We start from the raw sequence: 26,528 nt of genomic DNA, 5'->3' as shown, positions 1-26,528 counted from the left end.
AGTCAAAATCTCAAACAAATGTATTAGATCACTGGAACCAGACAGTATCAGAATTTCTAAGCAGTCAACCATTACTGTCCCTGGATAACCTCTAGCTGCTGCATATCATCAGGTCAGAAAGTAAAAGTTCTGCACAGTTCACAGCCACAAAAAAAGTTCAAAAGCAGCCCTGGGTATCAGAAACCTCAACATTTGACAAGGCTGAGAAGCCTGCCCAGGGCCACACACATGAAGGAGAGAGAAAGTATATAAATCCAAGAAAGCCAGCCAGTGTTACAAAAGCCAATTCCATCCTCAGTAGGCCTCTGACAGCTTCACAGCGAGTCACCATGGACGAGGGGCCGGGAAGGAGAGGGAAGGCTGAGTGGACCTGGAAAGGGACCCCGGCCGAGACAGAAAGCAGAGGAGGGACAAACGGGCACGTCACTGAAAGCAGCAGCAGCAGGTCGCCACTTCAACCTTTTCTGCTCATTTACCCTGAAACAATTTTGAAAATCTGTGAATTCCCCTTTGTATTATGTAAGCTTAATGCTTAACATCTAAAGTTTTCCATTATAATTTTAAACAGTTGCAAAGAATACAGTTTCTGGTGCATTTAAATAACAGCTTAAACTATTAAGTCACTCTTATAAATGTAGCCAGTGGACTGTAAATACCAACGCAATCAGACACCTACCTTCACTCAGTTAAAAATACCAATGTCGGGCTTCTCTGGTGGTCCAGCGGTTAAGAATCTGCCTTGCCATGCAAGGGACACCAGTTTGATCCCTGGTCCCGGAAGCGCCCCCATGCCGCCACAACTACTAAAGCCCTCGATCCCTGGAGGCCGTGCTCTGCAACAAAAGAAGCCGTGGCGACAAGAAGCCCACTCACGGCAGCTGGAGAAAGCAATGAAGACCCACACGCAGCAATGAAGACCCACACGCAGCAATGAAGACCGAGCACAGCCAAAAATACTAAATACATAACGCTTAAAAACAAAACACAAATGCCTATTTAGGTCAGAAATTTCTCGAGTTTGCAGCTCCATCACTCTACTCCATCTAGAATTCTACCCCTAAATTTTAGCCTGTGCTATGCTAAGTTGCTTTGGTTGTGTCCAACTCTTCACAACCCCATGGTCTGGATGCTGGAGGCAGGAATTCCAGGCATGAATTCTGCCCTGCCCTCCTCCAGAGGATTTTCCCAACCCAGAGATTGAACCCACTTCTCTTATGCCTCCTGCACTGGCAGGCAGGTTCTTTACCACTAGGTGCCACCTGGGAAGCCTAATGTAACATATTTTCAGGCTTGAAAGCCTCTTATTGACTATACTTATAATTCCCTATAAAATATTAAATTTCCTGTTTTTCATTTTTACATATATTAAGCCCTGAGAAACCTTGTTCTCACAAACAGATGGTGATGGAAGTTTGGTAATAGCAACATCTCTGAATTCCATGAACTCCTGAGTGATACACCAAAGTCATGCAGTGATCTATTATCAAAATTATTTTTAATGACCAACCAACAACTCAATTGGTTCCTCCTTCAATTTTGTTAAAAACAGACTCGGTAAACTTGTAACCTGTAAAAGGATTTGCTCCTTTACAAAGGACTCATATTCTCAACATTAGACTCATAGTCTCATATTAGACTCATATTCTCAACATTTATATTTAGAATTATCTCCACGGCACCCTGGGGCTTCCCTGCTGGCTCAGTTGATACAGAATCCACCTGCAATGCAGGAAACCCCAGTTCAATTCCTGGGTCGGGAAAGTCACCCTCTCCAGTATTCCTGGGTTTCCCTAACGGCTCAGCTGGGAAAGAATCCACCTGCAGTGCAGGAGACCTGGCCTGGGGTCGATGCCTGGGTTGGGAAGGTGGGAAAGGCTACCCACTCCAGTATTCTGGCCTAGAGAATTCCATGGACTGTATAATCCATGGGGTCACAAAGAGTCAGACATGACTGAGTGACTCACTCACTCCATGGCACCCCAGAGAGCAGGGCAATACACCATGGTCCTGTCCAGAATGGGTAATAGTTTGCTTCCCTTTTGCAGAATGGAAATGATTATAAGGGTCCTCTTATGCTAGGCGTGCAACTTTAAACGTATATGGAAGTTGACCTAAAACGGTGATTCCCTTAGAACTATCCTTGCCTGGGTACCCCATGGCATCTTCCTACCCCCAGGGCTACGCGAGTTCAGACCCATGTTGCGAACACTAACCACACAGCCTGGAAGAAGTCAGGAGTGACTGTCCCTCTGCCAAAAGCATCTCATCCAGACAACAAGGACAAGGAGGATGGTTCCCCTCTGAGTAAACAGTCCAACCTGGCCAGGGTTCAAAGCACTGGGCTCAAAAGGAATAATCCTGAGAACACAGTGAAAGGCTCAGAGCCTTCAGTTAACTCACAAACAGGCCACCCTGAGCTCCTTCACCGCATCTCCCCCAGTGGGCTGGTACCAAACAGTGGACTGGTCGAGTGGGGGACATCTGAATTTGGGGCTAGACAACCATTTCCTACCATGTGCAACAAGAAACAGAGATAAAGCTGATCCACAGAAACAGAGTTAAACAGCTCCACAGCCAAGAGAATAACAGAAAAGATAACCACCTCGGTCCCAAAGATAGGTCTTGTGGCCCAGATCTACTCTAGTTCTGGAAAATCCCCCTTTCTGCCCTGGCAGATTTTAATGAATCTCCGGTTCTTGCAAGCAGAAGAAGTGTGGCTCAGACAAAACTCAGCAGAGTCTGTTTCTGAGGAATTCAGTCTGATGGACCAATAATATTTACAGCATTATCACAAAGCACCTGGATATAAGCAGGCCAATGATTAGATAGTTCACAAAAAAAGGAAATATAACATCTTTGTAAATGAAAAAATCTTAACTATTTTAAATATAAGTTTTAAATTAAAGAAAGATATTCAGTATCACTAATTACAATGGAAAAACAATTTAAACCAAAGAAATTTTATCACTTACCAGATTTGGCAAAGATGAAAAAGTCTGATAATGCACACAGCTAGCAAGAGGGAAAAGGAATAGGCACCCCTGGCTGAACAGGATTGCATGTCAGCAGTGTCTCTTGTGACAAATAGCTATCAAAGTCAGAGATACACATTCTCTTTGCCTGAAAAGTCTCACTTATAGAAACTATACTACAAATACATTCGGCAATGTGTAAAATGACATGTAAAGAGTATACATTTAAGGCAACGTTTGTAAAAGCAAAACATTTAAGACTAAATAGCCATCAAAAGGGAACTAGTTAAAAGTAGGGCATACGCATAAAATGGAATACAATGCAGAAAAATGAGATAGAGAACAATTTCCAAACTATGAGTAATAAATAGGAGTGTGTAATACCTACCACCATAGGTTAGGCAACAATAAAACAGGCAGAGAAGGAAAATGCACCAATATATATGAACAGACATACCTGAAAGTAAAAAGAAGAAACTGGGGTAGAAAAAAATATCATCACAAGACAAACACAGACAGTACTGTGTGTGTCAGAAAGAAGCTGCTCAAAGACTGATAGGGGCACGTCAGGGGGACAGAAAAGCCAAATATGGGCCAAAGCTGAGCATCAGCATAAATAATGGCATACTTGGTTATTACACTGAACGAGAAAATTACACCAAAACCTCTTAAAAGAGGAGTACTCCTCGTCACTGAAATACATCCACAGTGACACTCAAAAACTCACAACCACCTTAGTAATACATGATTCAGTCAAGAAATCATCATGGAACACCAACACTGGGTATAAAACCATTGACCTCGTGATATTCCCGGCCTCAAGTATCACCCCCCAGATTACTTCTCAATTAAAAAGGAGAAAGGGTAGATGTAACATCTTAATTAAGACTTTTTGCGTCCCCATGGACAAAGGAGCCTGGTAGGCTGCAGTCCATGGGGAATCTCTAGGCAAGAATACTGGAGTGGGTTGCCATGCCCTCCTCCAGGGGATCTTCCCCACCCAGGGATGGAACCCAGGTCTCCCACATGGCAGGCGGACTCCTTACCGTCTGAGCCTCCAGGGAAGCCCTAGTTAAGTTAGCCAACTTCAAGTCTCCAATAATGGGGCGCACTGGTGCCAAGCACCACGTGACACAACGACATCACACCATATATGAAAAATTCCTGACAGCACTGCTTAGCCTGAATCCAGTCATGAGGAGACAGTAAGGACGTCAACTTGAAGGACGTTGTACAAAATACTGCCCTGAACTCTTCAAAGTGGTCAATATCATGACGGACAGTGAGGGCTGTTCTGCATAAAAGGAGACTAAAGGGGCATGATAACGAAATGTCCTCCTTCTTAGGAGGTACTGCCTAAAGTATTTACGGCTGAATTACAGCTCCATAGCTTTATCTTAAATGATTCAGCAAAAACCAAACATGTGTGTGCCTGTGTTTGGGAGAGCAAGAAAAAGCAAAGGGGACAATATATTGGTAACTGTTGATCTAAGTGAAGAGGTGTACAGACAGGTGTATATTGTACCATCCTTACAAGCTTTCTGTAGTCTGAAATATTTCAAAATAGAAACTTTGAGGAAATACCAGGGAAGTTTAGACTCGTACAGACAAATAAGAGGTTCCTAGCCTGTGAGAATATTGAGTGTTTTCATAAGCCGCATTTTATCTTTGGTAAGAGGTCACTGTTCTTTGCCATGGCAAAAGACAGACCATGACTTTATAATAATAAAATTCGACCTTTTCCAGCATTAATAGAGAGCATGTGAAGTCTACCAATTGTGACAGCACAGGAAATTACTGTCTAAATGAACTGTGTGTTACACGCACATTTCAGAACAGTCAGGCAGCTTCTTATAAGGAACCATATGGTAATCATCAGTGTGCTGTTTGCCTCCTGTTACTTGACTTTGAGGAACCATTTTGTAAAGATTATCTGGTGTCTAATTAAAAAGAAAGAAATTAGACTTGGGTATAAGATGCCTCTGATGTTTTTCTGAAAGTACTTTGAAAACTTGTTTAAAAGGACTTCAAACTTGAGATTTTTTCATTCGTGTATTTATTCCACAATTAAAATAAATCATAATTCAAAGTCATAACATTTTTAAAAGGTAAAGGAGAATCTGTGTCACAGCTGTATTAATGAAACAGACGCTGGTCTAAAGGGCAACACTAAACGGGTCTTCTCTGTTCCCATGGTGGAATAAATACGTAACAACTACACATGAAATTCCACTGAAGATCTGAGACGACGCAAATAATCCTTTGACACAAACTGCCCGACGAACGGAGGCAGGCTGCAAATAATTTCTATTAACATTGAACTGCAAGACAGAACAATCCCCAAGGTGGCTAACATTTTCATGTGCCTGGCCTGAGCTTCTATCTTCCTTCCTCAGTCACATCCTAATCCAGAAAGGCTGCCCCACCCCATGTTCAATATGCCACCATAAGTCCCCAAGGACCTCAGCACAGATGGCCGCTAATGAGCCTGTGTGCGACCTCCATTCAGAAGCTCCAGGGAAATTAGGAGCCCAAATGCAGAGAGCAACATCATTTCTTTAAACAATAGTTTTAACTGCTGAATGAGCTCTGGCAGGCCATGTGCATTTTCATAACAAACCAAAATATTGTCTTAATATCTTTCTGCTTTTCTTTAAGAATGTAAAGTGGGACATTCAAGTAAAAAACAAAAAAAATTACAGAAATGATGAAAAATGAAAATTCAAAGGATTTATGCCAACAAGCAAACCAGTCCTCTGCAGCCTAACTCATTTGTTTCTGGGCTGGGACGCCATGTAGAGGGCGATCAGGCAGTAGACGGTCCCCCCCAGTGTCAGCGCCATGGTGGTCCGGTAAAGCATTTGGTCAGGCAGGCCTCGTTTCAGGTGGATGGGCACACCGTCAGATTTCTAGAGAGAGAGAATTATCAAGGACATAGTTGATAAGAAGAAGATTCTCACAATTTAGGCTAACATAGAACAAAGGCCTCTACTTTATAATTAACCCACCAACCCGCTCCAGTGGAAAAAGCCCAAATCTACTAGAATGTGAACCAAAACACTCGGTATATTTTCTTACAAATGCAGCTGAAGTCTGTAAGACAAAAATCATTCTCCAAAATGCAGTCTCAGAAATATGCATTCAGCAAATTCCAAATTTCTAAGGAATTTATCACATACTGCTTAATTACAAAAGGGGCACTGGTGACTTTTTTTTAAGGCAAAGGTAATCAGCAGCTAATTAAAGTCTTGTAAGCGCAAGAGGTGCTCACATGTAATCTGACTTCTGATCATTAGTGGACGCAGTGTGAGCACACCAAGTCAATTAGTTGGTTCAAGGCCGTTTTGTTTTCGACTGCCCTCCTGCAAAACTGCTAAGCCCCTATTTAACAACGAAACCCCATAAAATATTTAATCCGCTGTTTTGCACAGTAGCAAAAATCCCTCCCCACCCCAACTCAAGACCCCAAATGCCCAAGTCTTACTTCTCAGATAAAAAAAGAATAAATTGAACAAAAGTTCTCAAGCTGGTCCTAAATCTGGACGTATTTTTGAGAAAGAGGAAGCTACCTTCCAGAGACAGAGTAACAGCTACTGCCACTCCCACAATGCCTGAAATACAGTCGAGTCACTGACCTCTCCATTATCTGTATGTAGATTAAGATTAATAATATTTTAAAATCCAATCCTAGCTTCTCTTGGCTAATCAGCAAATCCAAGAGAGACTTCTCCACTTCTACCAACAGTTCGGTGAATTTCAGTGTCAAGCAAGCAAAAAACAATAAAGAGAAAACACTGCCCAAAGTCACGGCAAGTGTCACCAAGCCAAAGGCATGCCGGGAATCCACAACACTGCCATGTGTTACACATGCCGGGAATCCACAACGCTGCCATGCGTTACACATGCCGGGAATCCACAACGCTGCCATGCGTTACACATGCCGGGAATCCACAACGCTGCCATGCGTTACACATGCCGGGAAATCCACAACGCTGCCATGCGCTACACATACTGTAGCTCCCTCCATCCGGTGGGTGACCAACAGCTACACATGCCGTTTAAAAATCTGTACACCCGTAAATACTGAGCAGGAAATTGCTCATCCTCCCTTCTTTTATCAGTTTCTTTCTACACGAAGCTCTACCAGTTAATGGCTCAAACTAAAATACAGAGAATTTCATTTAAGGAAAAACAGGTGAGTGAGTAACAAATTAGACTAAGACTCAGTTTCAAAGGGTGTTTTAAGCTTAAACTATTCCTTCCACAGCCTTCACTGTTCTTAAGAGTGTCTTCTCTGACCTGGAAAAACTTCTGCAGCTCTGGAACTGTGTTTTTCCCAGCATAATCATATGCAATAGAACTGGAACTCAGTTTAGTTGGTGTGGCAAATATAATAGGCGGTGCTTCTGTGGAAACAACAGGTCTTAATCCCTGTAGGAAAAAAGGAAATTGGTCAAGTTTAAAGTGTATCTGGGCCTGTGAACAAACCTTTCCAGGAACAGGCTGTCTGGAGCAGGGCAGACAGTGATTCCACCACACAGAGAGAAGGAAAGTATCTCCATCTCCATGTCATATAGCATTTAAAGTCCTTAAACTTTGAACAGAACACTCTGGCCCGCTTTCCCAGAGCAAATACAGTCAAGAACTCTCTTGTCTGTGAAGGTGGAGGAGGGGGATGGTAGGGAACCAAACCACAATGAAGGCCCAATCTGGGCATCCAGATATACCCACCGTGTCTGTCTTCTCATCCAACCAGTAAAACAGTTACAATCTGTATGAACTTTGAGTTAAATTTCAAAAGAAACCTCGCTGTTCCTTTTCTCCTCTGAGTGAGTAGGTGTACCAATATCTCAATCCCTGAAGTGGACTTCAGAAACTCTGCAGACACATAGTAAAGAAATATCTCAATTTGCAAGAGCTTGTAATGGGAAGAGAGCTATCTTTCAGGACCAGGAAACAAAACAATTAGAGTAACTGAACTTTCTGGCATTAAATCCCTAAGTTATAAAACATATCTCGGGGCTTCCCTGGTGATCCAGTGGTTAAGAAACTGCCTTGCAACACAAGGGGCACGGGTTCGATCCCTGGCCTGGGAAGATTCCACACGCCATGGAGCAACTAGGCCGGCACACCACAACCACTGAGCCTGCCCTAGGGCCCCAGAGACACAACTACTAAAGCCGTGTGCCTAGAGCCTGCGCTTCACGAGAGAAGCCGTCGCAGTGAGCCCACTTGCTGCAACACTAGAGAAAGCCCACGCAGCAAGAAAGGCCCAGTGTAGCCAAAAATAAATAAATAAATCTTTAAATACACACACACACATATAGAGAGAGAAATAAAACAGGAAACCTCAGTGTTCTCCTGTGTGACGTGTTGACGGCAAATGCAGAGTGGACCGCGTGAAGCAGTGCGCGCCTAAGGTGGCGTCTGGTACACAGCAGGGGTCAATAAACGTAAGCTGAATGAGACGCGAGGAGGCAACCGCTCCCCCGGCCGCATGAAAGGATAAAGGGAGAACACACAGTCTTACTGCTAAAAAGAACCTGAGAGGGGAAGAGAAATGGAGCACTGGTGCATGCTGCGATATGGATAAACCTCAAAAACATACACTGGGGAGAAGCAATCAGTCACAAAAGGTCACAAAGTTTATGATCCCATTCATACGGAAGTCCTGAATAGGGATATTTACAGAAAGTAAGTTAGTGATTACTTAGGGATGGGAAGGAGGGTGCTAAGGAAGAGGTGGGTGATGGCTGATACAGCTTTCTTTCTGGGGTGATAAAAGTGCTCTAAAATTAACATGGTAATGATTGCATGTTCTGTGTGAATACACTGAAACCATTTAATTGTACACTTTAAAATGAGTAAATGTATGATATGTGGATTATATCTCAAGAAAACTTTTTTTTTTAAAGGAAAGTGAAAGTGAAGTAGCTCAGTCGTGTCCGACTCTTTGCGACCCCATGGACACCAGGCTCCTCCGTCCATGGGATTTTCTAGGCAAGAGTACTGGAGTGGGTTGCCAGGATCCTAACTAAGGGCAACTCCGGGTTTCTACCTGATACCAGTGGCAGATAAATGATTCTCCAAAATAACCTGCAGATGATATTAAGGAACTTAAGGGTCACATTAAGGAACTCCTTTTTTTAACCCTTTCATATTAAATTCTAACTCAGAAAAATAAAATCTTAAAGTTAGAAAGCAAAGTTCAAGTTCAGCCCTTCCATTTCACAGATGAAAAAGGAAACCTTTTGCTCAAATTAACAGAGTTGTCAGACTTTTCTTAACCTCTTCAAATAAAAAAAAAAATTCTAGTTTATCTATAATTAACGAGACCTAAAGATCACAGTGTCACTTTCACCAGGCAAGCACCGGGATCAACAGAGCAACAGAAAGGTATTAAGGTAAACTTGGCTTCTCTTTCTTCTGACAGGATCCCATAAATGGGAACGATTCATGGCCTTTTTTCTGTCCTGTTTTCACTCATTTAGCATATTTTACTGAGGACTTACTCTATAATGAAAATACATAATGAATAAGGCACAATCTCTGCCGTTACAGATATTAATGTTATGGAATAATAACAGCTAATATCTATTAAGCTCCTGTTATGTGCCCAGCATCATGTTAAGAATTTCATACATATTATTCCATTTAATCCCGACAGCAATCTCAGTAAGGTGTTACCTTTTCCTTTTGACAGAGGAGAAAACTGTCAGAAAGGGTGACTTGCCTGAGAACACATAACAAAGACACAGATCTAGGGCGGCCCGTGACTCAGTGGTCAAGAACCTGCCTGCCAGTGCAGGAGGCACGGGTTTGATCCCTGATCTGGGAAGATCCCTCATGCCTCAGAGCAACTAGCCCACGCCACAGCTACTGAAGCCCGTGCTCCAGACCCAGGAGCCGCGGCCGCTGAGGCCCACACCCCCTAGAGCCTGCGCTCCACAACGAGAGAAGCCCCCGCAGTGAGAAGCCGGCACAGCCACCTGGAGAGTAGTCCACCCACCGCAGCTAGAGAAACGCCCGAGCAACAGCGAAGAGCCAGCCTAGCCAGAACATGCCAATTTAAAAAAAAGACCCAAGCGTGGCCCTGGCACTCAAGTACTACCTGCCCATGCTACCTCCCGTCAACCACTGCTAAAAACGACACTTAAAGAGAAAATGGGCTTGCTGTTAGTCTACATCTGGACTACAACACACTCAGAGACTCAGGGGTCAGAGACAGGGACAGGGGTTCCAACTACTGAGATAACAAGGTGATATTAAGGATCTCTCTTGAAGCTAGAGATTAGACATCCCCTTACCATTCTGTGAACCCTTTGTGTTTTTTCCTAATGATCACTTCCCCTCGAATTGCAAAAATTTAAAAACACTTCATACCAACCAACTTCCAAAATGGCTTGAAATTAAATTCACGTTTTGATAGGACTAATGTGAGAGCACTTTTAGACAGGATTACACCTAATTTCTTTGTATCAGCTCACCAATAAAGTTATTCAAAACTACAGCAAAGTTTTTGAACAAGATCATCTGAAAACAGGAATATCAACCACCTAAACAGTTTAAATAATTCCGTATTTCCATTTATAACATTGTAAAAATTTAGAATAAGTAAAGTCGCTCAGTCGTGTCCGACTCTTTGCGACCCCACGGACTGTAGCCTACCAGGCGTCTCCCTCCGTGGGATTCTCCAAGCAAGAGTACTGGAGTGGGTTGCCATTTTCTTCTCCAGGGGATCTTCCCGACCCAGGGATCGAACCCGGGTCTCCCGTATTCCAGGCAGACGCTTTAACCTCTGAGCCACCAGGGAAGCTTAGAATACTGAAAGTTTAGAATATTAAATATTTAAATCACCTATAATCCCATTATCTTATCTGACCAATTACTGTGAACTGTATATTCTCCTCCAATCTGTTTTTCATAAGCATAACCTTATGCTTTTAATCTTTCCAGTCACAGTGCAAAACTCCACATTCTGCTTTTCTCACTTGTAATAAGCATCTTTTCAGGTTCTCACACAATCTTTACAACTAAATTTACTCTTCACATCAACCCCATAAATTAAGCATTATCAGCCCAAATAACAGATGATTAAAAGCTCAGAAATGCTGTAGTTAGATGAGGTTCAAATCCACGTTTATTAAACCATACTATCAATAAGCTGTCTTGGCCCCAAAGGTAAAAAGAATGGATATGGTGCTAAGTACTTCACCCTCAGTTCAGTTCAGTTCAGTTCAGTTCAGTTGCTCAGTCGTGTCCGACTCTTTGCGACCCCATGAATCGCAGCATGCCAGGCCTCCCTGTCCATCACCAACTCCCGGAGTTCACTCAGACTCACGTCCATCGAGTCAGTGATGCCATCCAGCCATCTCATCCTGGGTCGTCCCCTTCTCCTCCTGTCCCTAATCTCTCCCAGCATCAGAGTCTTTTTCAATGAGTCAACCCCTCACATGAGGTGTCCAAAGTACTGGAGCTTCAGCTTTAGCATCATTCCTTCCAAAGAAATCCCAGGGCTGATCTCTTTCAGAATGGACTGGTTAGATCTCCTTGCAGTCCAAGGGACCCTCAAGAGTCTTCTCCAACACCACAGTTCAAATGCATCAATTCTTTGGCACTCAGCCTTCTTCACAGTCCAACTCTCACATCCACACATGACCACAGGAAAAACCATAGCCTTACTAGACAGACCTTAGTCAGCAAAGAAATGTCTCTGCTTTTGAATATGCAATCTAGGTTGCTCATAACTTTTCTTCCAAGGAGTAAGCGTCTTTTAATTTCATGGCTGCAGTCACCATCTGCAGTGACTTTGGAGCCCAAAAAAATAGTCTGACACTGTTTCTACTGTTTCCCCATCTATTTCCCATGAAGCGATGGGACCAGATGCCATGATCTTCGTTTTGTGAATGTTGAGCTTTAAGCCAACTTTTTCACTCTCCTCTTTCACTTTCATCAAGAGGCTTTTTAGTTCCTCTTCACTTTCTGCCATAAGGGTGGTGTCATCTGCATATCTAAGGTTATTGATATTTCTCCCGGCAATCTTGATTCCAGCTTGTGTTTCTTCCAGTCCAGCGTTTCTCATGATGTACTCTGCATACAAGTTAAATAAGCAGGGTGACAATATACAGCCCTGACGTACTCCTTTTCCTATTTGGAACCAGTCTGTTGTTCCATGTCCAGTTCGAACTGTTGCTTCCTGGCCTGCATACAGATTTCTCAAGAGGTAGGTCAGGTGGTCTGGTATTCCCATCTCTTTCAGAATTTTCCACAGTTTATTGTCATCCACACAGTCAAAGGCTTTGGCATAGTCAATAAAGCAGAAATAGATGTTTTTCTGGAACTCTCTTGCTTTTTCCATGATCCAGCGGATGTTGGCAATTTGATCTCTGGTTCCTCTGCCTTTTCGAAAACCAGCTTGAACGTCTGGAAGTTCACGGTTCACATACTGCTGAAGCTTGGAGAATTTTGAGCATTACTTTACTAGCATGTGAGATGAGTGCAATTGTGCGGTAGTTTGAGCATTCTTTGGCATTGCCTTTCTTTGGGATTGGAATGAAAACTGACCGTTTCCAGTCCTGTGGCCACTGCTGAGTTTTCCAAACTTGCTGGCATATTGAGTGCAGCACTTTCACAGCATCATCTTGCAGGATTTGAAATAGCTCAACTGGAATTCCATCACCTCCACTAGCTTTGTTCGTAGTGATGCTTTCCAAGGCCCACTTGACTTCACATTCCAAGATGTCTGGCTCTAGATTAGTGATCACACCATCATGATTATCTGGGTCGTGAAGATCTTTTTTGTACAGTTCTTCCATGTATTCTTGCCACCTCTTCTTAATATCTTCTGCTTCTGTTAGGTCCAGACCATTTCTGTCCTTTATCGAGCCCATCTTTGCATGAAATGTTCCCTTTGTATCTCTAATTTTCTTGAAGAGATCTCTAGTCTTTCCCAATCTGTTGTTTTCCTCTATTTCTTTGCACTGATCGCTGAAGAAGGCTTTCTTATCTCTTCTTGCTATTCTTTGGAACTCTGCATTCAGATGCTTTTATCTTTCCTTTTCTCCTTTGCTTTTCACCTCTCTTCTTTTCACAGCTATTTGTAAGGCCTCCCCAGACAGCCATTTTGCTTTTTTCCATTTCTTTTCCATGGGGATGGTCTTGATCCCTGTCTCCTGTACAATGTCATGAACCTCATTCCATAGTTCATCAGGCACTCTATCTATCAGATCTAGGCCCTTAAATCTATTTCTCACTTCCACTGTACAATCATAAGGGATTTGATTGAGGTCATACCTGAATGGTCTAGCGGTTTTCCCTACTTTCTTCAATTTAAGTCTGAATTTGGCAATAAGGAGTTCATGATCTGAACCACAGTCAGCTCCCGGTCTTGTTTTTGTTGACTGTATAGAGCTTCTCCATCTTTGGCTACCCATCATTAAACCCCCCAACAACTGAAGGGCAGTCATGTGTCCAGTGTTTCAAGGCAGCTAGGTAAGACTAGCACTAGGGTTCTCAAGAGCAGACCAGGAAGCTGTATTTACAGGAAGGGATCTAGAGCAAATCCCTTCACCTATGTCTCTTCCAGGGCTGTGGCTGCCCCAGCCTATAATTATGAGCCTCAAATATTCCCCTCATCTCAATAAATGACAATGCCATCCTTCCAGGTATGTGGGCCAAAAACCTTGAAATTGTTTTTCATACCATTCACTCACACATTTGAAAATACTTTTGGTTCTGCACTCAAATTATATTTAGAATCTGACCACTTGTCACCTATCTTCACCAATCCACATCCTGGTGCAAACTCCTAGATTTTTACAACAGCCTCCTAAGTGCTCACCCTGCTTCCATTCCATCTTTCCTGCCTTGCAGTCTACTCTTAACATGGCTATCAGTATTGTGTTAAAACAGAGGCTGTCACTACCTAACTCAAACCCTCCCAAAGGCCTCCAATCTCCCTGAGCAAAGCTCAAGGTACTTCAAAGGACGTTCAGAACCCCACGAGACACACCCCTCACCAGCCCCCACTTTACACCATCCTCGTTCTCCTCCCCAGAATTCTGGAAGAGCCCTTTATGCCTCCCAAGCCCCAGGCATGTTCCCTCTGCCTAGAATGCCCTCTCCAGGTGTTTACATGGCACACACCCTCACCTCATGCCACCTTCTCAGTGAGACCTCCCCTCACCACTGTTTTTAAACACTGCATGTCCCGCTCCATACACTGCTAGCCATCTCTCCCCTTCCCTGCCTTATTTTTCTCCATAGCACTATAACCATCTAACACACTCTCTCCCTCCCTACCACAATGCAAGCCCCACGAGGGCAGGATTTAGGCATAGTCTGTTCACTTTTCTTACTTCCCAAGATTTAGAAAAGCAACTGGCACAGAGCACATTTAGTAAATATTTGCTCAGTGTACTAATAAACTGAGGAAGCCTACCGTTTCAATGCTGTGTAGACTTGCAGGTTTCAGAACCAAAGTCATGAAAACCAGCACTTGATGGTAGAGCCTCCCACACATCCCAGAGCAACAAGCAAACAACTGAAAGCTGTTCTTAAAATAAGCGGACTGGAGACCAAGCAGAAATCACAGTATTAAATCTCTTAGCTATTTCCACAATCACTACCTCTAAAACTGATGAAGAGCCACTCACCTGTTATCCACGTTTCAGAGCTGAGTTCTTCCTAGTCTATTTTAGCTGCTCCAAATTTTTACTTTTAAAAGTATGACTTTTTTCACCTCAAAACTGACTGGCCCAAAGTTTTCCCTTTCTTTTATCTTTTAGGTTTGAGGAGAAGGAACAGGGTGGAGAAATAAGAGAAGTATTCCAAAAATGTTTTAATTTTTAAATGATAGAAACTTAGGAGTGCTTTCATTCTGATTTAGGACCACAAACAAGTTTCAACCTGCAGTGATCGAGTCCTTCATTTCTAACTGCCAGCTAGGTATCACCACCAATATTTCCTGGATACTTCACACTCAAGAGCATTCAAAATTCACCCAGCTGTTTCTCACAGAAACATCCCTGTTTCTGTGGAAAGCACCACCATTCTTCCATTACCCAGTCATCCTGAAGTCCTCCTTCCTCATTTCCGAAATCTCCTTCAGCAGGTGCTAAGTACTCACCCTCCAGATCTGATTCTCCCTCTCCTCTTACTGAGAAGACCCCGAACTCTTCTATGAGTACAAGGCATCCCTGGCACTGGCCTCTCCCAGTCAGAGTATCTTTTCAAACACAGTTCCGATGATGATACACACATCGTCATCATCAACCTGTCATGAAAATAAAGGGAAGACGCATGCCCTTGTTTCAACCTCTGGACAAGACTGGACCACAACTTTCCGCATCCAGTTGCTTTGTAAATTCCTATTCATGTCTCACAAAAGTCCTTCCATCATGTTCTACCTCCATCCAGCACAGCCAAAGTGACCTACCCAATGATTCCCTTGCAGCCCCAGTCTTCCCCTTCATTCTCGCAATTCCCTTAACCTAGAATATCCTACCATCTTAACGAGAAGAACTGCTGGATCATATGGTAAAACTATGCTTCACTGCTTTAGAAAATGCCAAACTGTATTCCAAAGAGGCTGTAGATTGTACATCCCCACCACAGTGTCGTAAGGTTCCAGTTTCTTCACATGCTCACATTCTGCTGTCTTTTGTCTTTTAAAGCAGGTATGAAGAGGTATCTCCTTGCGGTTTTGATTTTTATTTCCCTAATGACTTACGATGTTGAAAGCATATCTTTCCAAACGCTTCTTGGCCTCTATTTTTGACACAGGACACAGAGAAGTAGGGAAAATGCTTTTCACTCAATCACTGGAAAATACCCTCCCAATCACTTGCCATCAGGTTGACTTATGAATCTACCTGTACTTTTGTTAGAGAACTAGCTTTTCCATTATTAGGTTACTCAATGCATATTAGAGTATTCACTTTACATAATACTGAAAATTACAAACATCAACATTTTACATTTACAAAATTTCACACCTTAAGTGTTTCCAAGAAAGAAAAAATTGAACTACTAATAACCAAAGTCAAAATACTTGGTTTGGGGATATCAGTAACAATCACTCTGAAGTCTACAATTCATATAAAACCTGGACAATATTGTTTCTTTCAACATAACTTAAATCCTTAAGTAACTAAGAAGTTCAAATTCTCAAGAGAAACACCAATTCAAGTAATGCTAGAACTCTGAAGTCCTTATCTGTACCAAATGCATCTTGGGGTAATATCTGTTCAAAGTGCTAATTTAATTTCAGGATTGTCAGTTTTAGTTTAAAATTTCACTTTTCTTACTAAGTAAGAGAGTCCTGCAGACAGCAAGGAAATCAAACCTGTCAATCCTAAAGGAAACCAACCCTGAATATTCTTCTCCTGAGGGCAGGAGAAGAGGGCGAGAGGATGAGATGGTTGGATGGCATAACTCAATGGACATGGGTTTAAGCAAACTCTGAGAGATAGTAAAGGACAGAGAAGCCTGGTGTGCTGCAGTTCATGAGGTCGCAAAGAGTCAGACACAACTTAGCGGCTAAAAAACAACAACAACAAAAATCTAAATTATGCTAAAACTCTATTAAAAGAAATTCTACAACCAATGGAAAAGATCAACTGTGATATTTCATATAATGAAATTCTGTACTGCAATAAAAGGAATACACGTAACATGAATGAACCTCAAAAATACTGATAAGAGGCTTATACAAAACAGTACTGTGTGGTTCCATTTATATGAAATTCAAAAACAGGCAAAACTATCTATATCTAGTGATATAAAAAAGAATAGGAAGATGGACAGGGACTGACAGGGCAAGAACAAAAAGGAACTTTCTAGGAGTGATATAATGTTACATAGTTTGTAAGTGTGGGTTACACAGTGTGTTTGTCAAAACTCAAATTGTAACATTTTAAGATCCATGTGCTGAAAAATACACATCTCTATAGTAGAAGAGTATTTGCTTTACAGCAGAAGCCAATATGAATAGAAATGGTTAGTTCTTATAATCTGCAAAGCTAGTCACTGTTGTCAATTCCTTCTAATCCTCAATTGTTTTTTTTGATAAATTTTCCTCCTCCACTCTCCTTTCTCTTGAGAGTCCCTTGGACTGCAAGGAGATCCAACCAGTCCATTCTAAAGGAGATCAGTCCTGGGTGTTCTTTGGAAGGACTGATGCTAAAGCTGAAACTCCAATACTCTGGCCACCTCATGCGAAGAGTTGACTCATTGGAAAAGACTCTGATGCTGGGAGGGATTGGGGGCAGGAGGAAAAGGGGACGACAGAGGATGAGACGGCTGGATGGCATCACTGACTCGATGGACGTTGAGTCTGAGTGAACTCCGGGAGTTGGTGATGGACAGGGAGGCCTGGTGTGCTGAGATTCATGGGGTCGCAAAGAGTCGGACACGACTGAGCGACCGAACTGAACTGAACTCTCCTTTCACGTTTCTGCAATCTGATCAGAACTCCGTCGTTCTTTCCCAATGTGGTCCCTGGATGATCTCCCACCACAGCTTCCACTACCACTTATGGGCTGAAGACACCTAGATCTATTAAACTTCATAATCATAAAGCCAGCTGCAACCAGACAAGACATATTACCATGAGCTCAATCTGGACCCTTACTCCCCAACCCCACACCCCAAAGGAACTTGCCCTTTTTCTTGCCCTCCTTATCCTGTGGTGGTTTAGTCGCTAATTGGTGTCCGACTCTTGCACTGCATGGACTGCAGGCCGCCTGGCTCCTCCGTCTATGGAATTTTCCAGGCAAGAATACTGGAGCAGGTTGCCATTTCGTTCTCCAGGGGATCTTCCTGACCCAGGGATCCAACCAGGGCCTCCTACACTGCAGACAGATTCTTTAGGTCTGAGCCACCAGGGAAGCCCCATTAACAGCATATCTATTCTTAGACTGAAATCATTCTTAAACATCTCTCCCTTGAGCAGTTGCAGTGTTTCACAGAATGAGGAGGAGGTTAACAATGGAGCATTCTTTACATCCCACCTGGGGCCCTTACTATTCTATCCAGTTCTCCAACTGCGTATCTCATCAACCCTTTCCTACCTACTCTGAGGATGAGCAATGAAAAGGTCAGACCTAGTTTCCAGAGAACAGCTTATCCAGTAACAGCAACCTGCCAACGATTGCTAGTCACCTGACACACACTTCATTTAATCTGTATTACAGCTGCTCTAGAGAAAACCGAGCTCACAATAATGAAAGCAGCTAAACCAAGATCTGAGCCTAAATTAAGAATCTGGGACTCTAAAAGCCCTTCACCTCTACACTATAAGCTGGAGACTGATCCTTCAATTCGCTCAGGCAAAATCTGAGCGAACTCGCAATACTTTCCAAAGCATTCAAAAGCAACCCTCAACCACTTTATAGCTGGGGAAATGTCAGTTCTTTGCACGTTAACTAGGAAGACTCACCCAAACATTTGAATTAACTCATTAAGTCTCCTAATTCTGATCACACAGCCCCTCCTGTCCTTATGGCTTCCGTTGTTGCCGTCACCCCAGCTCCCAAATCTGGTGAATGGATGAAATTGTTTTAGGCTGCAGCAGGAGAGTGACAATGGAGCATGAGGAGGCCTGAAAGGCCTCTCAAAGGGCAGGGCCAAACTTCGGACTCTGGCGGGTCCCATTCTGGCCCCACGAGCCACTCCCACGACCCATAAGCAACGACCTCGGGAGTCACCTTGACTCCTAGAGTGCCAGGCACAGCTTCCACACCAAACACCAGCTAGCCAGGGGAGCAGCTACAGAATTAGGAGCTCCATGGCTGCAGCAAGTGGGTGAGAAGAGATGAGGGGCCAAGAAAACCGGAGCGTGGGCAGAAGCCTCGCCTGGCTCGGGTGCCGAGACTGCCAGGCGCACCATGAGACCCGGGCCGCTACTTCTCCTGTCCGAACCCGCGCAGCACTACCCTTACCTGAGGGCTATAGGCGTCGGAAGCCCATGCTCCAGCCAACTTCTGCGTGAAGCCACTGAACTTATAATACATGACGCCCCGTGTGGACTTCCCGCAGCCACTGCCCGCGCGACTGCCCCAGAGAAGGACCCCGCCTTCCCGGGTGTGGGCCCAAGTCTCAGCCTAAGGACCCTGCGTCAAAAGGCGGGCTGCCCGGGAACCGCCTAACTCAAAACATGCCCTCTTAAGCCACGTAAGGGAACAAAAAGCCGTGTTCTCAGGGCCAAAAAGGCAAAACCCAGCTCTACGGCGGAAAGCCGCTGTTGCACGCTGTGCAGAAAATACGAGCGTCCTTCTTTCCCTCACGTTTAAACAGATTCGGGCAGTGCCAGGACACCCTAAGAACTGCGCAAGCGCCCCTCAGATCTAGCCGGAGGCTGAGGGACTTGTCGGAGTTGAGGGGGCGGGCTCGGGGCGGGGCCTAGGGCTGAAGGGGCGGGGCTGGAAGAGTACCCTCCTTCCCTCCCCGAGAGCCCTTGCTTCCGGGCAGCCTCCTGGTAGTTTTTTGAAAGCTTTTCCGCCTTTACCGATCTTAACTCCTCCCCTACCTAGGTCACCTTGTGAAGCGTCCGGCTCTCACCCGGTTGGCCCGTAGCTAGGCTTCTCTGGCAATCTAGGAGCAGTATGGAACAAATAAAAATTGGAAACACCTACTGCAAGCTGTTGGGGTTTCACCCCAATAATATCAATGTATAAAGATAGTCTCCTGAGCTTTATGTAGAGAAAATACATCTACATTTCCTATGAACTTAAGGCGCAAGGACATAAATTTTGCACAGTTCTGAGAACTGATTTTTAGTCTTACCTAAGCTTTATGGGAACTGATTATTCATCCTTTCCGTGGGCTCTGCCCTTGGAGATAAATGAGGTGGGGAGTGGAGGGGAGGTGGCCCAAATATTTGAAAACTCTGGAGCTTGAGCCTGAAAGAACAGGACTACCCCTTTCAGTTCTGGTAGTATCCACTTCAGTCTTAAAATGTCTCTGGAATCTCCACTACATGCAATGTACCGTATAAAAGGAGTATACAATTCATAGTTTCCTGCCTCCTGGAATAAAACAAAGCCTGTCTTTGCTTTATCATCTAACCAGAGGTTTTCACAAGTGTGTTATAAGTGCATTTATATGGCGTTCATGAAAGCATGTGGCAAACTGATGGGTAATGCTAACCTGTATATAGCATTTTCCATAAATAAACTCATTTAATCTTTACAACAATCCTGAGATATAGGTGCTGTTATTGTTAGGGGAAGCACACTGACTGAAGCCGCCCACCCTGGCCTGGCACCATAGTAACCATTTGCATGAGTTGTTTTAGGACAGGAAGTCCTGGTAAGGAACACGGAACTAATAAGCCACCACCAACTGGAAGAGTTCAGGAAAGGTTAAAAGGAGACACTGCGTGTCCGGCCACCTCCCAGAATCCTTCTCTCTGGCATCCATCTTGGCTGAACAAGGTGTGCACCACCAGGAAGGATTCTGAGTCAGAATGACTGGCTAAAGACAACCCACAAACTAGACTGCGAGCCACGTGGCAGAGCTGTTCTCCTGGGTTCCCTTACCCTACTGCTCTCTACCAGGGTGCCATTTCCCAATAAAATCTCTTGCTTTGTCAGCACATGTGTCTCCTCGGACAATTCATTTCCAAGTGTTAGACAAGAGTCCAATTTCGGGCCCTGAAAGGGGTCCCCCTTCCTGCAACATTATCATCTCCATCTTACTAGACAGGAAAATGAAGCCCGGAAAAGTAACTTGCCCGGGTCAGCTATTAGTGGGTGGCAGAGTCAATCATCTGGCTCAAGAATCTGTACTCAGGCACCGTGTGTGCTCAGTTGCTCAGTCGTGTCCAGCTCTTTGCAACCTCATGGACTGTAACCCACCAGGCCCCTCTGCCCATGGGATTTCCTAGGCAAGAATGCCGGAGCAGGTTGCCATTTCCCTCTCCAGGGGATCTTCCCGATCCAGGAATCGAACCTGCATCTTCTGCATTGTCAGGCAGATTCTTTACCACTGAGACACCTGGGCAGCCACTCTTAAGCACTACATAACAGATAACGTAGGGGGCATTCCTGGTGGCTCAGTAGTAAAGAACCTGCCTGCAATTCAGGAGATGCAGGAGACTCAGGTTCGATCCATGGATTAGGAAGATTCCCTGGACAACGGCATGGCAACCCACTCCAGTATTCTTGCCTTTCAAAGAATCCCATGGACAAAGGGGCCTGACAGGCTTACAGTCCATGGGGTCACAAAGAGTTAGATGCAGCTGAACACACACACACACAATAAATAAGTAGATATAACTCCACGCTGAGAAGAGGCAGATGCAGGGTGAATACTCCAGAGCTAGGATGTACAGTAGCATCCCAGCTTTGGCAGGTGTAAGCCCAAGAGCCCCAAGTGTTCAGCATAGAATATTCATGTGATCAACCAGTCCAAAGTCAACTACTTTTATGAAGCAGCATTGTGATATAACAGAAAGAACATGTGATTTGGTTTTGAGTCACAGTTTCTTTAAGGCTGAGTGATTGCAACTAGTTATTTACATTTTCTGAGCCTCTCTTTCTCTTCTATAGAGTAAGAATCATCATCATTAGAATATCTTCCCTCACTAGTGTTCTGAGAATCAACAGTTACACACGTTACGTTGCTGATCTTACCTTTGAGTTACTTTTCCATGGTTCTTGGGTACATATAAGAATTCTGCACCACCAGGATTTCATCAGGAAGCCCAGCGGCATCTCCCTATCCAAATTTCCCCAAAATATAAGGATTGGTACAGAATAGACTAAGTCAGACAGCTTCAGATATACTGGACCGCACCTAAAGGGAGTTCTTGGCTTAATTCTTACTTATGATTTTACTAATACTGCTAGCTAGGTTACTTGTATTTTACCTGTTTTACAAAACTGATGTTTCTTACATTATCAAATGTATGACTGAGCCTCTGATAAAGTGATAGTATATAAAAAATTAAAATAAAAAAAAGAATCTCAGTTAATTTTTCTTATTTATGTTAATTTATTAAATGCTGGAGTACTCATACAGCAAAAGGAGAATGCGCTTGTTAGCTAATACTGGGTGGAAAGAAAGGTCTTTCATAGTGTTTAGACTGAGAAGAGAAATTTAATGATTTGGGACATCTCCCTAGCTCTAACCTAACTGTCTTTTAGACATATTTTGGAAGAAAAAGGTAGAGAACATCCCCCAGCTCTTAGCAGCACTAAGGTGTACCAGCTTCTTGAAGTATAAAGGTGCCTGTCAACACTGATTATTTTCTTAAAGTTCCTGCCATCTGATTTTAGATTCTGCAAGACATAAATTAAGACTCCTGAAAATGTTACAACAGCCGGGCTGTTCAGTGGGAGATAAAATGTCAGTAGCAGAGTGTGGGTTGGGATGTCACATGGAGTGGCTGATCATAGGAAGATTTTGTCTCATTTCCCAAATAAAACGCAGCACACTCTGACAGCAGTAAAGCACCCTATTCTCATTCTTATTTGCATAATCCCACCCAACATCAAAGCATGATCTTTCTTTAGATCATGATCCCTTCAGGTCGTTTCCTGGATCCTATTCTGAAGGGAAGTGACCACAGTTCCTAGTGCAGAGAAGCTTGTTAATTGTCAAATGATTTGAGTGAGTGCAAATGCCGGTCTGGCTCCCAGTGAGTCAGAATGCTGCTGCCTCTCCATTTGTGAGGGCTGCGTGCTAATGGCCTCTGGCAGGTCGCTCTGTCAAAGCCCTCAGGAATGCACGGAAGACCAATATAAATTTTAAATTGGTTGTGCTGAATGTTAGATAGGAATGCATCCTTGTGAAATAGTTCTTAATTTTTTTAATTCTCCAATTTTCTCAGAATTTTTTTCTTTCTTTCTGTTTTTTTTCCCCCCTTCAGTTTTTGGCTGCATTCCAAGACATGTGGAATCTTAGTTCCCTGACCAGGGATCAAACCCATACCCCCTCCATTGGGAAGCAGAGTCTTTAACTGCTGGACTGCCAGGGAACGCCCCAGTTTTTTCAGAACTGACTTGTAAAAATTTGACACTGAGTGGGTCTGCCAGAGTTAAAGTATGTAAGCCCTGTAGTTGTTGAGGTCACTGTGGACCCCACTTGCTGATTCTTTCACTCCTTCCTTGTCTTTAGAAGGGTTCATATATCACCTGGCTCTGGTGTCACCAGTTGGGAGCAGAAATATGACTGACGAGCATCTGTTCCAGGATGATTTATCATGGAGAGGGTCTCTCTCAAATAAGGACCTGCAGAAGGTCCTGCTTTCCCCCACTTTACTGTTTCTTTGCTGCCAAACCTGCAAACTGTAGAACCTTTCTAACCTCGGGAAGCACGTTTGTGGACGTAGATTTTGCCCTTTCTAAGGAAGTTTCCCTGGTGGAAAATAGACTATAATAGTCTACCCTCTCTTTGGCAAAAAAGAAGGTAGAGGGAAAACATTTTCCTAGCATTTAAAACCACTAGTGATATCCCCAAGGAAAACATCCCCAGTAAAATACTGGAAAACAAAATGGAAAGCTACATGTACTTTATGATTTTCAGAACAATAACACCATTCGTGCAATTATTCAGTAATTTTCATGTGGCAGAATTAGAAATCTCAGCTGTCATCTCTTAGTCTTTTTGTCAAGTAAAGCCCTATCTGGTATGGCAATTTTATGTTTGTCTTTGAAACGTGAAATATAGATTATATCAATATGGTTGAAAAACAATTAAACCTTTGTTAAATCATGGTATTTTCATAGCAAAGGAGCTGAAGGTCTGAATGGTGCATTTCTTACCCAAAAGTGGGGAGCAGCAGCTGGGATTACAGTTGCTGAGACAGCTTTATTGCAGTTTGGGATGAACATACTAACATCAGCTCTTGCTCTGACCTTCTCCTTGTTGAATGTCAATATGGTGTGTGAAGCTGCCTCACTTTTGCCTGCATGATTTTCCTTATGTGCAAGTCAAAAGCACATCCACAGAGATTATGGATTTAACTCAATTTTGACACATCACATTTCATTTCGCTGGTGAAGAAAGGCTGAGGTATGAGTCATAATTTATTTTAAATCATCTTAAATACACTTAATTATGCATAGAAAAAAGCTGAGATCCAGAACAAGATTCATGCAAATTTACATGAACATCATCTATAAGAATATAGAATATGTAATGTTGTCTTATACATAAAATGAAAAGGTTAGCAATGGCCTTCTCCAGGTTGAGGTCGGAGGGTGGTCCCTAATGACTGGAGATTCTCACTGTCTACCTGAAATGTGTCTACAGTATTGGAATATTTTACAGTGGGCATGTACGATTCCTTTAAGTCCATACATACACTGATAAAGAATACGAAATTACCAAATGGTGTAAAAACTAGAATTTTTAAATGTTTCCATGTACTTCTACCCTAAGCTACCAATTCATTTAGAATATTCTTTAATCATCCCTTACGTAGATGTGAGGAACCTACCGAGCGACAGTCCCCAAAAGCATTAAGCCACAAGAACCGTCACTCAAGGGCCATTCTAATCGAGTTAATACTATAGTGCTTCTTCTCCACAAAGCTTTTGGGGAAAAGAATGAATGAGTGAGTAAACAAACAAAAGTTAACACTACAGTAGTTCTTCACACAGCTGCTGGAGAAAAGAAGGAAAGGGAAGAAGGAAGGGAGGAGGAAGGAAGAGGGACATCATCTCCACACACTGCCTTGAGAAACGAGCAACCATGCCAGACTGTTAACATGTAAGTGCCCTGATTACATGCAAGCTGGTGACCAAGCGGAAAAGGAGATTAGGAACCATACACCTTGGTCTCAAGAAGGTGAATGTTGATGGGTTATTTTCTTTTGAAATAGTGGAAATTTTTGTCTTCAGAAAAATCTGACTTTATCCAGTATCAATACATGGGATGCTCCATAGCCACTGAAACCAATATATCCAGTTCCCAGCCCTGCACTAGATTTGCAACCTCAGGCTAATTCCTTAACCTCTCCTGGCCAGAGAACAAAAATTTCAAGTTAACAGGGTGTATACAAGGATTCCCAGGTGGCTCAGTGGTAAAGAATCCACCTGCCAGGCACGAGACACAGGTTCGAGCCCTGGGTCAGGAAGATCCCCTGGAGAAAGAAATGGCAACCCACTCCAGTATTCTTGCATGGGAAATCCCATGGACAGAGGAGCCTGGCAGGCTACAGTCCATAGGGTCACAAAAAGTTGGACATAACTGAGCAATTAAACCAACCAACGATGCAAGGATTAAATAAGATGGTATGTGATGAATGAGAAGCTCATGCATGGCAATGAAGAGCAGCCCCCGCTCAACTAGAGAAAGCCCACACACAGCAGTGAAGACCCCACACAACCAATGATAAATAAACAGATTTTTTAAAAAGATGATATGTGCTTAAAAAGTTAAAAGAAACTTTGTAAATATATGAAAGCCTATATAGGAAATAATATTGAGTAAAAATACTAAAAGTGGACCTGTAATCACCAATCAATACAAGCCAAAATATCAATTTTGCATGATATAAAGCATCAGAATTTTAAGTGTACTGGATTTAGTGTTTGGAAAAGTTACTTGGTTATAATAAAAACTAAGCTAAAAATCTTTCCAAGTTTTTAGCCGCCACTCCCTTCTCTCGTTTGTTTTCCTCTCTTCCTTTCTCTTTTCCCCAAGAATAGCAAAGGCCATGGGAAATCAGACTAGAGCTGTCTGGTGGAACCCAGTATGAAAACAGCCCCCCAAGACATGGGATTTATCTTTAAAGTTTGAAGGCCAAAGAGAGGAGTCAGGTGTCCCATGAAAATATAGCCAACTTTTCAGCATCTGCATTAAAATAAAATGCCAAATCCATAATTTTACTTGCCTCCCCTTCCACCTCAGATTCTCACTAGTGGAGATGTGCATGAAACCCAAAATCGTGACCCTGACTTCAGATTACCTTCTGAGGAGGGTGACAAGTACATGGGCTGTAATACCACTCTTAGTCGTTCCATCGTGTCTGACTCTTTGTGGCCCCATGGACTGTACCCTAACAGGCTCCTCTGTCCATGGGATTCTCCAGGCAAGAACACTGCAGTGGGTTGCCATGCCTTCCTCCAGGGGATCTTCCAAACCCAGGGACTGAACCTAGGTCTCGTGCATTGGCAGGCAGATTCTTTACCACCTGAGCTACCAGGGAAGCCCACACAGGTTTAAATTTCGGCTCTTTCTCCGGACAAGCTCAGTTACCTTGGGAAGGTGACTTCCTTACTCTGAGTCTCAGAGGTGAAATGAAGGTTCTAAATCACGGGAGTATCAGTGTGTTATTAAGTAGCAAAAATACCAACCTGTGTTCACTGCTACCTGGGCACAGCATTCTAGGACTCCAGAATGACTTGGGGAGGAGGGCCAGGAAGGTCAGCCTGGGTCTTCTTCCAAGAAATGGACAGGCCTCTGACTGTCACCATGCTGGTCTGGGAAGCAAGGCCACAGGTGGGAAAAGTAGGAGAAAGTTATAAATCTGAGGAAAATGTCTAATGAAAAACCAGTGCTCAGAGGCTCAGTCGGGTCCAATTCTTTGCTATCCCATGTCCTGTA

The 26,528-nt window shown here is 43.4% G+C and overlaps 1 protein-coding gene across 1 annotated transcript; it reads right to left on the bottom strand.

Moving 5' to 3' along the window:
* Window positions 1–5,028: 5,028 nt before the first annotated feature.
* COX7A2L (cytochrome c oxidase subunit 7A2 like) lies at window positions 5,029–19,093 on the bottom strand. The gene is made up of 3 exons (XM_068977265.1): window positions 18,914–19,093; window positions 7,272–7,403; window positions 5,029–5,881 (listed from the first exon to the last, which is right to left on the bottom strand). The coding sequence occupies exons 1-3, from the start codon at window positions 18,983–18,985 to the stop codon at window positions 5,741–5,743; spliced, it is 345 nt and encodes a 114-aa protein (XP_068833366.1). The 5' UTR covers window positions 18,986–19,093; the 3' UTR covers window positions 5,029–5,740.
* Window positions 19,094–26,528: the final 7,435 nt, after the last annotated feature.

The sequence above is a fragment of the Capricornis sumatraensis genome, chromosome 1 (genome assembly GCF_032405125.1).
Source record: "Capricornis sumatraensis isolate serow.1 chromosome 1, serow.2, whole genome shotgun sequence".
NCBI lineage: Eukaryota > Metazoa > Chordata > Mammalia > Artiodactyla > Bovidae > Capricornis > Capricornis sumatraensis.
The sequence above is the reverse complement of the archived record's forward strand: the minus strand, read 5'-3'. Positions and strand labels throughout refer to the sequence as shown.

What these genes read in the sequence shown, in the direction of transcription:
- COX7A2L (XM_068977265.1), bottom strand. Translation starts at nt 18,985, where the DNA reads ATGTATTATAAGTTCAGTGGCTTCACGCAGAAGTTGGCTGGAGCATGG. An exon ending in CCGACGCCTATAGCCCTCAG is followed by an intron (nt 7,404 to 18,913) that starts GTAAGGGTAGTG and finishes TTTTTCCTACAG; the next exon opens with GGATTAAGACCTGTTGTTTC. An exon ending in AGCTGCAGAAGTTTTTCCAG is followed by an intron (nt 5,882 to 7,271) that starts GTCAGAGAAGAC and finishes CTCTCTCTCTAG; the next exon opens with AAATCTGACGGTGTGCCCAT.